The following is a 12,545-nucleotide window of genomic DNA, read 5'->3' as shown; positions in this document are numbered from 1 at the left end:
CCATTTTAAGCAATGGAAAATTTTTCCAAGTTTGTTTAATAAAATTAAACATGGAGGAAGAGGATAGGTATTAAGCAGTATCAAACATCAGAGGATACCATCCATTAAGATGGCAGGGAGGCTAAAGATAGCACCGTGATGTGAGCACCGAAGTCATTGTTCTGTTGCCAATTTGGCTTGCTTTATAATCCCCAGAAAAAGTGGTTGGAAGTTAGTAAGAAGAAAACATAAAGACTTTTGGCATTTCATGTAATATTATGATATGCAGTAAAAGATATTGCATTCCACTTTCCATTCTAGCTGTGACCAGAAGTGGTCATTTCTGTAAGATACAATCCTCACAGGCCACTGTAGGTTTCTATATTAGCATACTGGTTCACAAACAGTAAAATTAAACAGTAATAATGGAAAAGTGTCACTGAGAACATATGTTGAGTAAGGCATTTATTACAGTTTATGTTATTAAATCTGACAACTTTAGCTTAAAAATAAAAATTTATTGATAAGTCATTTAATGAATTTATTAATTCTTAGCCTTATGTTGTGATATTATTCCTATTGACAAGTTTTCTGATATTCCCTAACAATAGCTCCTTAACCATTATTTTGAGTGATCACATAAACTCATTTCTAGAAATCGTATGTGTTATTTGCTTTTCTGATGAATCTTATATATTCTCTGTATTTTTAATAATGTGCTATATTAGCAGAGGGAGAAATTAGGATCACCTTGAGTACTTCCCTATTTTCCCATAACTATTTCAGCTTAATTGTAGAAATTATCTTGTAATTTCTATTGAGTCTCTCTTTAAAGCCCTTAAATTAAAAAGAAGAGATGTTAGTTCACAATCATGTATCGCATCCTTTGTGAAGAACTAGAAGAGACGAGCCTCTAGGTACTAAGTGTAAAGAAAAGATAAGGAAATGGAAATGCTAATTGCCTAATTCGATTAGTTTGTATTATATACATGTATTGAAATATTGCACAGTACCCCATAAAAATTTAAATTTATTACATGACAGTCTAAAAAATAATTTATGTTTTTTGGCAACAATTACAAAAGAGATGTTAGGGCCATGGAAAAGGAAAATAGAACCCATGGCAATGGACAATAGAGGGAACAGAAGATGTGCCCTCAGAGAGACAAAATATTCTGTCCACTGTGATAAGTGCAAGATAACATGTCAGAGGAACATTGGATGAGTTTTGAAATATTATGACCAATAAGACGAAAGAAACTAGAAAGGAAGAAAACAGTTGAAGAAAGCCACAAAGAAAGTAGGAAAAAAAAAAGAATAGAAGCATAGGAGAGAAAAGGTAAGATTTTTAGAAAATCAATTCAAGAGACACAACATGTGATTAATGAGAGTCTTAGAATGAGAGAACAAAGAAAACACAGCAAAAGACAAGGAGCGACCAGATTAAAAGGGTCCACCCAACCAGTAGCTATTGCATGGCCGTTATGGTGAGATTTTCCTTTGCCTTCCTCCCGATGCCCATGCTTTCCAGATCCTGTGCCTTCCTCTTCTTTTCTTTTCTTTTGTGGAAGCACATCAGAGAATGAGAGGTAAATGTTTTTATTCTTTGTATTTCTGAAAATAGATTTCTTCCACTTACAAGGTACTTTGGCTGGCTATAAAATTCCAAGTGGAAAATGATTTTCCTTTTGAAATCTTTAGGCATTTATTCTCCAGAATCCAAAGTGTCTGTTAAAAATCATATGTATATATGTTGAGTCCCATTCCTTTGAAGTGATCTCCCCCCACCCCACCCCACCCCTACACACTCTGTACTATGCCGTATCCTTCCCACCTCTGGCCACAGGAACTTTTGGTATCTTCTTTTTATCACAGTGAGTTTGTTATGTTATGCCTCACTGTGGGTCTTATTTTACCCATCCATCGAGTCTTTTAATCTGGACCCTCATGGTCTTCAGTTCTGTGTTGAAGGAAGAAAGCAAAGATTGCATACAGAATATGTTTAGGAAACAAACAACTGACAGATCATCTCACACAGTTGAGCACTTAGTGGGGGAAACTGCTAATAGACACATGGCAGTTCTAAGTGAGCAATTAGAAATAATTAAGATGGTCACGGAGAAAGAGCAAATAAAGCATTTTTAAAACTAGGTCAACTAAAAGCCCTGGAGGATAAATGGACAAGAAAAGAAGCATCATTATAGTATACCTACTAGGTTTGTGTGAACCGCATTTACATAGTCATAAAAATACAAATTCTCTGTATTGACAGGACTAAAAAGTCCACTTGTAACTATATTCAGAGGATAAAGTGCAGAGAACTGTGGATAAAGGATAGATATGGATAAAATGCTAACTCAGAAATTAGCAATATAGGCTTTTTTACTTCTTATATTTTTTCAAAAAAAGTAAACACAGAGCAAAAAGCTAAAGGAGTTGATCATGGTTGACTAGTGGTGAGTGGGACTTTGGGAATCAGGAGGACAGGACAAGTGACTCCTGTTTTACAGGTAAAACTTTGATCCTGTTTGATATGTCTAGCTGCACTTTGACAACAAATGATTCTTATAAGGAGAAGTGCTTATGTGCTAAGAAAACCCCATTATTGGGTATAGATATTTGGCACAGTGATTAGAACACTGCTTGTGACACTCACATTCCATATTTAGAGTGCCTGGGTTTGATTTCCTGTTTGCCTCCAATCCATCATTCTGGTAATGAGCAACCTGGGAGGTTTCATGTGATGGCTCAGGTAGTTGGGTCCCTGCCACCAGGAAGACCTAGACAGAGTTCCAGACTCCTGGTTTCAGCCTGGCTCAGTCCCAGCTCTTTCAAGCATTTAGGGAGTAAAACAGCAGCTGGGACATCTCTGCCTCTATCTTTTTCAATGTCACTCTGCCTTTCAAATAAATAAAATAAGTAGATCTTAAAGAATAAAAAGAAAATCCCATCTTTTATGTGTGATGAACAATTTTCTTGTTAACTTCTAGTTGGTGCATAAAAGCTGGGATGGGATGTTTAGAGCAGTTTAGACCTGTATAGATATTTGGTGAGAAGGTAATTATAGGTCTTTAGCAGACGTGAGTTTCTGGGTACACAAAATAAGTACCTTTTGACCTAGGCTGGAATTTGTACTGGATGAGGCCCTTTTGTCTAAGCTGTAGACGCTAAGACATTCATTCTGCTGACTTAGGTGCCCTGTCAAACTGTGACCAAACTGAAGCACAGAATCACTAACCATGGAAAAAACAAAGGAAATGGGAAAATACTGCATAATTTGTGGTCTCTGAAATGATCCAGCATTAATGAAAGTTTGTTTTAAGAAGTAATTTATGTCAGCTTTGTGTAGTTCAGGTCAATTCAAGAAAAGGTAGATTCCTTCTGCCAGGAAGAAGGGAAGAAATGTATAAATTGTAAGTTTATATTACCATTGGAAATAGGAACACAGAAATCCATTATTTAAAGCCATGATCACTACCAAATTTATCCTGGCTAGCTAAAGTTATGGCCGTGAGTCAGGACACTCTTTTAGAAGACTTGGATTCCATTACCTTCAGCCGGTAGACAGTGGGGGCTTAGTAAAAGAGACTAATAATGTCAGCTTTTGAAACTGTCATTTTTACTTTTTATAAGTAGTGACTGACCACTAGGCTCCATGTATAGCTCCTTTTAGACTAAAGCAACACAACTGTAGGACAGGGCCTTCACTCTGGGGCTGGGACCAGACCTGACTTGGAGTCTGTAATAAACTAATGACTTCTAGAAATCTCTAGTCCTTTGAGACAAAATGTTTAATTTTGTGGAATTGGTGTTACCAAACCAAATTTTAAAAATAAATGTAGATTGCAAACTTTCTGTAAATCTAACACTGTTCTAAAAAAATGATGTTTGCTAAAATAAATAAATAACTCCCTCTCTCTAAAAAGACTGTAATTTTTCATGGGGGGAAATGGTATCTAAAGATTATTATAGAAATTCAAAGTTAATTTTGATTTAAGATTTATTTTGGGGGCTGGTGTTGTGACAGAACAGGTTAAGCTGCTGCCTGCAATGCTGGCATCTCATATGGGCACTGGTTCGGGTCCTGGCCACTCCATTTCCAATCCAGCTCCCTGCTGTGCCTAGGAGAGCAGCTAAAGATGATGCCCTAGTCCTTGGGCACCTGCACCTATGGGGGACACCCGGATGAAGCTCCTGGCTCCTGGCTTCAGGTTGTCCCAGCCCTAGCGGTTATTGTCATTTAGTGAGTCAAATGGGATAGGTGATCTCTCTATCTCTCCTTCTCTCTCTCTGTAATTCTGCCTTTCAAATAAGTAAATAAATAAAAACCTTTAAACAAAAAAGATTTATTTTGTTTATTTGAAAGATAGAGAAAGGGTGAGAGACAGAGAGAGCAACACACAGAGACATCCTCCATCTGTCTGCTGGTTCATTCCCCAAAAGACTGCTACCACTGGGGTTGGGCCAGGGTGAAAGCAGGATCTTAGAACTGCATCTGGATCTCTCACATGGATGTCAGAGGCGCAAGTACTTGAGCCATCCTCTGGTACCTTCCAAGTTGCTCTAAGAAGGAGCTGCATCAGATGCAGCGCAGCTCGGACTCAAAACACCTCTCCAGTGTAAGACGCCAGTGTCTCAAGCAGAGGCTTTACCCACTGGCCACAACAAAGGCCCCTCAAGTTAATCTTTCATATTATTTTAACTTGATAGTCTTAGAAAAGCAAGTCAATGAAAATTGCTTCAAAAAGATATTTTTCTTCCTTACCTCTGTTTACATCACTGTTAAAAATGAAGTTTGTGTTCTTAATTTTTGTTTTGAGGTGCCTTTGGTGGGAATTTAGGACCTTTGTATGAAAGATAATTTATCCACAGCAAGAATAGCATGCTATTTTCACTTCTGGATTATATATACTTCAAAGCCCATCTGGATAACTGGTAATAAATATTTTATATGTAGTTTGTCCTCAAACTTGTAAGATGAAATGCCAGAAATGTATAGTAATAAAAACATTTCATCAGTTGATAATGTAAGAAATTTTCTCTTGTGCGTTAAAGGATTTGTTGATTCCATGGGAGCACATTCCTGTTTCCCTCACTTTATAGGCTCATTTTGTGTAACTGTGTTCCAGGTATTTTTCACTGACCAGATGAACGCTAGATACTTTAAAATAATTGAGTTTTGATTATTGTAATTTGACAGGATACTCTTTAGCTGCTCTATAGAAATCATCCAAAAATTTCCCAGTTGACTGTTTAGAAATCCTTTAAATATATTTGCTTTTTCAACTATTATTTACTAAGAGGCTATGCACAAGGCTCTGTGCTTAGAGACCATCATGAACAAGACAGACAAGGTCCCCTTGTCTCACAGAGAAACAATTAGTGTGCAAATAAATTACTAATTTAAAATGGGTGCTGAAAAGTCAAAATGATGGCAGGTACTTGGAACCAGGATCAGTACATCAGATTGATTATGAGGGGATACCTCTCTGAGGAGGTTACAATTAAGCTATCACCATAATGACAAGAAGAACCAGCTGAGTTGAAATTTGGTGGAAAGGGTCTCCCTGGTCAGTGTGGCAGAAAGTATGAAGACTCCAGAGAAGACAAGCATGGCCTGCTAGAGGGGTGGAATACTAATAAAGTGAGTGGAAGGGTACAGCTATGGTCAGATGTTCGGATTTTGTTCTGAGTTTACTGGGAAGTCATTAAAGGGTTCAGGAAAAGAGTTATACATGACTTGCTTTTTAGAAAGATAATTCTGGTTTGTGATGAGGAGAAAGGATTACAAGGGATTCAGGAGGAAACCAGAAGGTAGAAACCAGTGACTTGAGCTGGGGTGTTAGTAATGGAGAAGGCATAAAGCTGGGTCAGGTGCATTTGGAAGGAAGAATTTTCAGAACCTATTCTTAAATTGAATAGAGGGATAAGGTAGAACAGAGAAAGAGAAGAAGCAAGGTTTGAGAACCTAGGTAGATGGGTGCGTCATTTTCTAAGATGGAGAAGAGTAAGGGATTGTGCAGGCATCAGAAAGTAGAAATCAGGAGGGAAGCTGTGACAGACATTGGAGAGAGGTGTTGAGACCTCAGAGGAGAGGTAGGAGGTGGTAGAGAACCAGTACCTTCAGAGTCCAACTCTACTCTCAGTAGAGTAGAGGACTCAGTAAAAAGGAGGCCCTTCGGATTTCTCTCTCTACAATTCCGTGTGTGCGTGGGAGTGTTGTGTCTATCTGTCTCTGTATTCTGATGAAGCACACATCTTCATCAGAATTTTTGTAAAGTTTTTAAGTCATATGAATATGGTTATTCTTACGTTAAATGTCTGTTAATACATGTAAAGGCCTTGTAATTACAAAAAACTATAAGATTGAATACCATGCTTAATTAACTACTTTCTGAGAGTTAATTTTTTAGCCCAGATTTTATATTCATCTTGGCTTATTTTTCTTTCCTCTCACCTCGCCAGCATTTACTAAAAGAACTGTTGCTCCAGATTCAGCTTCAATCAAGGAAGACGCCGCAAGTTTACCAATGAGTGGAACCAGTCCACAAATGAAGGAAGAATATGAAAGCAAAAAAGGCAAAATGTAACTAGTTATTTCACATGAGTGTTTCCAAATAATAATCACATATGTGTCCTTGCTGTGATTGGCCCAGATTGTTTAACAGACATACCTGTTGCCCTGGCTCTTTGATATTGCCAAATATTAGTGAAAATGACAATACAGTTGGTCTTCATGAATGATGTAACTTAAACCAACCCAAATAATACCAGGTCATAAGTGATGTGCAGCTATTTATTGGCAACTTTTGCCAGCAGAGAAAGAGTAATATTTTTCACTTTGCATTTTCCTTTTTCAAGTGTGGTCAGTCACATTTTCCTGACCAAAATTTGGGTTTGTAATTGAGGCCTTTCAGAAATTGCAGGCTAAAAAGGAGGAAAATTAGTTCCCCTTGAGGCAAAAGTTGCCAGCATTTTAGACCATTTATATACAGCTGATTATTTTAAAGAATGCTTTCTCCCTAATGAATTATCATGTGTTATAACATGTCACGGAGATAGGCATATATCATATTAGTCTGCTTTATAAGTGTTCAGAATTGTATACAGAATCTCAGCAGTTTATTACAACTTGTAGATGTACAATGTAATACTTTATCCATTTTAGTATTTTTTTTGTTCTAGTACCGTTGGGTGAACTCTGTAGTTTCTTATTTCCAATCATCCATTTTTATTAGCAATAAAGAATTTATAAATGTTACCGAATTGTAGAGCATTAAAGCATTCATATCAGAGTTTATTTGTCTTACTATGGCCAAATGTCCCACGGTGATCATTTGACTCGTACCCTGGAACATCTTTGGTTTACTGTGACCAAAATCACAGCACAAAACTTGTGTCGCTGAGACTAAGTCTGCAAGCGTTCTCACATAATTTGGCACTATCTATCAACTTTTAGCTTTCTGTTTTTCTCAACAGCAGAGTGTTTTCACAAACTTATGTCCTTTACATGGTAACTTACCAATGGAACAAGATTTATATTAAATTCTAAAATATGGTGAGCAACCAAGAACTGAATCCTACTGAGTCTTGGTAGAAAGATTGACAAGGACAATAAAGCAATAGTTTATAATGTATATTACATTTTGTGTTTGTTAAAGTACACTTGCTTGTTAGAAGAGACACATTTCACAACCATGCTGCAATTTCTCAATTTAGCATATTTGAAGGTACAATAGAAGTAATATCACTCTTTCTCCATAATCTTGAATGAAACTCTTACTATGGAATATAGAGACATTTTTAATCAAAAAGTTACTTAACACAAGGTACATACTCTCTTGAATATAGCCATGCATTTGATCCTTTATTCATTCTAAAATCCCACTATCTGCCAGTCATTGTGCTGGAAAGAAAAGTAGACATACAAAACCAGGTGTGCATGTTCTGAAGTTTGGTACTAAGAATTTCATTGAAATAAAAGGTGGGGGTGTGATGCATTCAGGTTAGCTGGAGAAATCTGGGATTAGACTATTAAACAGGTTTCTTTGTTTTATCTAACCTCAGGGCTTCAGACTTGTTAATGTGCTAGTGAGCATGCTGAGGTTTGGGTGAGGGTGGCCCTTTTGAAGGAGCAGCTCAGTCTTCAGGTTGCTAGTAGCCTGTATGACTCTACAGTGACATTTATGGTATTGAGACATTATTTTACTATTTCCACTGATGTTTTGACCAACACCATAATATTTTCTCTCCTTAGACCTATATAACTAACAAGAAAGAAAATAATGGAGAAAGCATACAGAGGTTTATTTAAATCACAAATATAAAGATTAAATAGCTTTTCCCTTTAGGTAGTAGTAGGGACTTACTGCAGTCTACTGTGTTTAGTAAGAACTGATCTAAACCGTTATTAGCACATCTGTGGTCATTTAAAAAAATTACATCAGGTCAGTTAAAACTGAAAGTTAAAGGTAACTCAGATTACCTGAAAAATCCTTGAAAACAAATTAACTTATGTTTTATAACAGAATAAAGAGGAATCTGTGAAAGATCTTTTTTTAAGTCTGAAAAAAAATAAAGCCATTATATCATGCTATTGAATGCTCTGTGCTACTGTTGGATGAATGAAAGTGTCTGATTTTAAATATGGAACACACAGGCACTTCAAAGGCAAAGTCAACTCTTTGTGAGCAACACTTTTTTTCTGAATTCCTTAGTCCTCTGTTTATTTGGAATTAAGTCCAAGGACCTGTCTCCTCTGAGGATTTTTCCTATCTCTTGCAGTTACCATAAGCTTGAGTTGGAAATCAAAAGGAATGCTAAGGAAACAGTAATAGCTTGATTTGCACATTTCAAAGCCAGCAAGTTTTTCCTTTACTCACCCCTTTGGCAGGATAGCATCAATTACGTATGATATCAGCCCGGCTTGAGTTGTAATTGGTCAGCCATATTGCTTGTAGCACTGAGACATCAGAAGGCATAAATATTATTCTGAAATGAGTCTGGTTCAAGACTTAATTTGAAGATTGACCTTTTTGGTTTAATAATTTTGATTCTTCTGGCCGTCTTTCTCCCTAAACAGACTAAACTTCCATTGAAGTTGCTGAAGGCCACAGAGGGGGGAAACACAGCTGGAAGAAGTCTGGCTTGATGATTTTCCCATTGGCTAAGGTCACAGTATTTCCTTGACTTGTGTCTGAGTTGAAGGTTGAAACCATTTGGTTATATAACATTTTATTCACTCGGTTACCCAGAACCACTAACTTTTCCTTTTACTATTACAGTTTAACTACCTATTTTTCACTATGAAAGATTGCCTCTTAATAAAATAGTATGCATGTAGCATTTAGATTTAAAGATTACATGAATAAAAAGTGCCTACCTACTTAAGAAAACCAGCCTATTTTCATTTTTCTCCTTTCAACTATAATAAATGCATTTTTCACTTTCAAACTCAAGTCAGTGGTATGTAGATTATATTTGTTTAGAGTCAGAGTAATTGTTACTTTTCTGTATCTAATCTATATTGGATTTTAGAATTCATTAACAACTAGTGTTTTACATGGGACCAGATTGCAGTGTGTAATGAGATGGTTTATTTATTTAGCAATCCCCTTTTTTAGGAAAGGATAAATATTTCAAATTCTTTTACTCAGGATTTGGACTTCTTATAAGCACAAGTACACATCATATGGTGGCCAAGACTGTGAATGATCATTCACTAAGTTATTCATTTTCACAGATTCTTCCACTCCTTCCTGAAACTCCCAGCATTTTCTCTCAACATAAAACATAACAAAACAGAAAATTTTGTGATTCTCATGGCCTTCACATGAGAAAGTTCTCACAGAAGCATCTGGATTTCTTGGATCAAAACTAAACCATGGAAAGTAAATCTGGGGAAGTTTGTTTATAAAGGCATTTCATGCACCAAATTATGATATAAAAATATTTACATCATTCACGTTCTCAATTGGTTAGCTCAAGTTTTCAATTCTTTCAAGTTCTCAGTTGGTAGAAACATATCAACCTATCCCTATTTAGAAAAGAAATCTAAAGCATTAAAGATTCCATTTAGTTTCAATTCTGTACAAAACACATCTAATTTAAGTCTAGGATAAATGATTGCACTGAGAAGGGGAAGTTCAGTTTCCAAACAAATTTCAGAGAAGTCACCCTTGCTTGTGGTTAATAATGTAGCAAACCAATCTGCTCTGCTGTAGTGAAACCACCCCAACCTCAGTTACCAACCTCATCTTCCCCCCATCTCGGCTCTCCATGCTGCATCTGTACCTGTGCCCACAGGCTACCTAAATCCAAGGTCAACACCATACTCTTGATATTCTAAGCCTCTATTGTTGACGTAGGAAGTCTAATGACTACATAACCCACACTGGTATGTTGCACCTGCAACTCTTTTCAGGACTAACAAAATAGAAAAGGATTGTTACGCATCTCTGACTACTCTTGTAGTTGAAACCCAGGAGCCTTCAGAAAGTTCATAGAAAATGTCTATTTTAAGGAATCCATGCAGGATCTCACAATTAAATTTATCTTTTAATCCCCCCCAAGCCTTTTAAAGCATCCCAGTACACTTTAAAAGTGTGGCTGGAAACTTTTTATTCCCAACACAGCTTCACTCCAATATAGGTGCAGAGCCCTGTGACATTTGCAGGGATGAGGGTGCCTACCCTCCTCTGTCCAAAAATGTACTGCGTTTCTAATAATAGCACCTTGTGGGTTCTCTTTCAGGGGGAGAGTCAAAATAGCATCTAATTTGATGACCTCCACCTTTCACCATGTAAGACCTTACGTCTTTGAAGTGGGAATGTGAAAATCAACACTACTATAGTGAAAATAGAGCCATTCAGCAGTTATCGCCCATACTTCTAACAACTTGCTGTGTTTTCAGAAGCTGAAATTGCACCATTGCCATTTGCTGGAATGAATGGCCTGTTTTTCCCAAACTGGCAAATGCTAGCCTGTCATGCCCAGTCTGTCTTCTGTCATCTCTCCATAGAGTCCCACAACTTGACACTCTCATTTTTTTATTTTTTCAGTACAGCATTTTGACTGATATTATTTAAATAAAAACAAAAGTTGCAATTTATCCTGAGATATTGGAGCTCTGTGTCATCCTAGCTGTATACTTCACTGGAAATAAAGTATCAGAATACTGGCTTGAAGCATATTTTTTTAAACAAAATTAGCGGATATTAAACTACCAGCAGTTCAGATTTTACAATTTAAAAGTAAGAAAATATTCTGAAGGAAAGTAAGATAATATTATATGTTCCTTAGTCACTAATTGACAGTCTCCTTTAAATTCTGATTTAATATTTTCTTAAAATCATACTTGCTAAAAAAAAAAAGACTAAGCATAATTTTTATAGTATCAGGTTTTCCATTAAATTATAGTTTCCTTTTTGTTTTTCCTTTCGTAGTTGTCATTTAAGAGTCAGGTGTCTTTGTGAGTCATTGGAAGTCGCCAAGAGTTCAAATGGCTTTCAAAAGCCCAAGACAGTTGGCCAAAAATGTAAAAGCTTATACTTTAAACCGGTGCATCTCTCTTTATCCTTGAAATACTTCATTTCTGTTGGAAATATTTCCTTCTTCACAGTCTCTCTCTTTGGTTTCCTTCTCTGGTATCCAGTCACTTCAAAAATCTTTGGAAGTATCTTTAGATCTTTTATTTGGGCCCACACATGAACTACAGTGCTGCTTACTTGTCCTGGGCGTGTGTTTCAGGACATTGGGAAAAGGCAACCATAAAGTTAGTGAGATTAATACACAAAGCACTGAGTTCACTTTTCTTGAGATGTGGACTGGTCTATGAAAGACTTCTCTTGGTAAAATACTATGTGTGCCTTGTGTGATGATATACAACTAAATTTTAATATAGTATTTACATGTACTTCATGTATTAGATTGCCTATTTATATCACTTTTTTTACCTTATAGCCAGAAGAATAATTCCAAAAATGTGTGTCTAATTGCACGTTCAGATTGAAAATCTAAATTTTGAATATAGCTTCTTGATAGTGTTTTCCCCTTCTTCTTTTTTTTTTTTTTAAAGCTCTAGAAGCCAGCTATTTTCAGATCATACTGCATTATTCTTATGCTATCCCAGGGTAGTGGTAATGCTAATTGAGATTTTGTTTGTCTATTGTTGCTGAGCACTTAGCTGGATAAGGGAATGAAGGATGGCAAGAGTTCTGTAAAATGATATGAACAGAGAGGAAACTGGGTTGCCTGCAACCGCACACATGTTAAACTGTTGACTGGGAAAAGAGGTCTGTGGTAGCACTTCATCCTTTATCTGGTGTCGAGCCCCGGAAAGCAGCATTGTGAGAGCCCCTAGTGAACTTGATGTGCACTTGACAGTCATGTTTCTGGTGAAAGTAGCCATCTTTAACATTCTTCATGGACTGCTCACTGGCAGTTGAATCTAGATGCAAACTGGCCTTCTTTCAGATAATTTTCAGTCTGGCTACCCTGTTTGGATCTTTTTTTTTTTTTTCCCCCACTGTGATAGAAGATACAGGCTTGATTTATGACTTAGTATT

General features: G+C 36.6%; 1 protein-coding gene across 18 annotated transcripts in view; it reads left to right on the top strand.

Moving 5' to 3' along the window:
- Positions 1–7,240, top strand: part of CEP128 (centrosomal protein 128) — a 478,907-nt gene extending 471,667 nt beyond the window's left edge. For all 18 annotated transcript variants that reach the window (XM_089322694.1, XM_070065335.2, XM_070065333.2 and 15 more), the window contains one exon: positions 6,445–7,240. In XM_089322694.1, the coding sequence (XP_089178820.1) occupies positions 6,445–6,569 (125 nt within the window). In that variant the 3' untranslated portion in view covers positions 6,570–7,240. The remainder of the gene's footprint in view (positions 1–6,444) is intronic.
- Positions 7,241–12,545: the final 5,305 nt, after the last annotated feature.

Source organism: Oryctolagus cuniculus, chromosome 20, assembly GCF_051225735.1.
Source record: "Oryctolagus cuniculus isolate XC-2025 breed Fujian yellow rabbit chromosome 20, ASM5122573v1, whole genome shotgun sequence".
Taxonomy (NCBI): Eukaryota; Metazoa; Chordata; class Mammalia; order Lagomorpha; family Leporidae; genus Oryctolagus; species Oryctolagus cuniculus.
The sequence above is the reverse complement of the archived record's forward strand: the minus strand, read 5'-3'. Positions and strand labels throughout refer to the sequence as shown.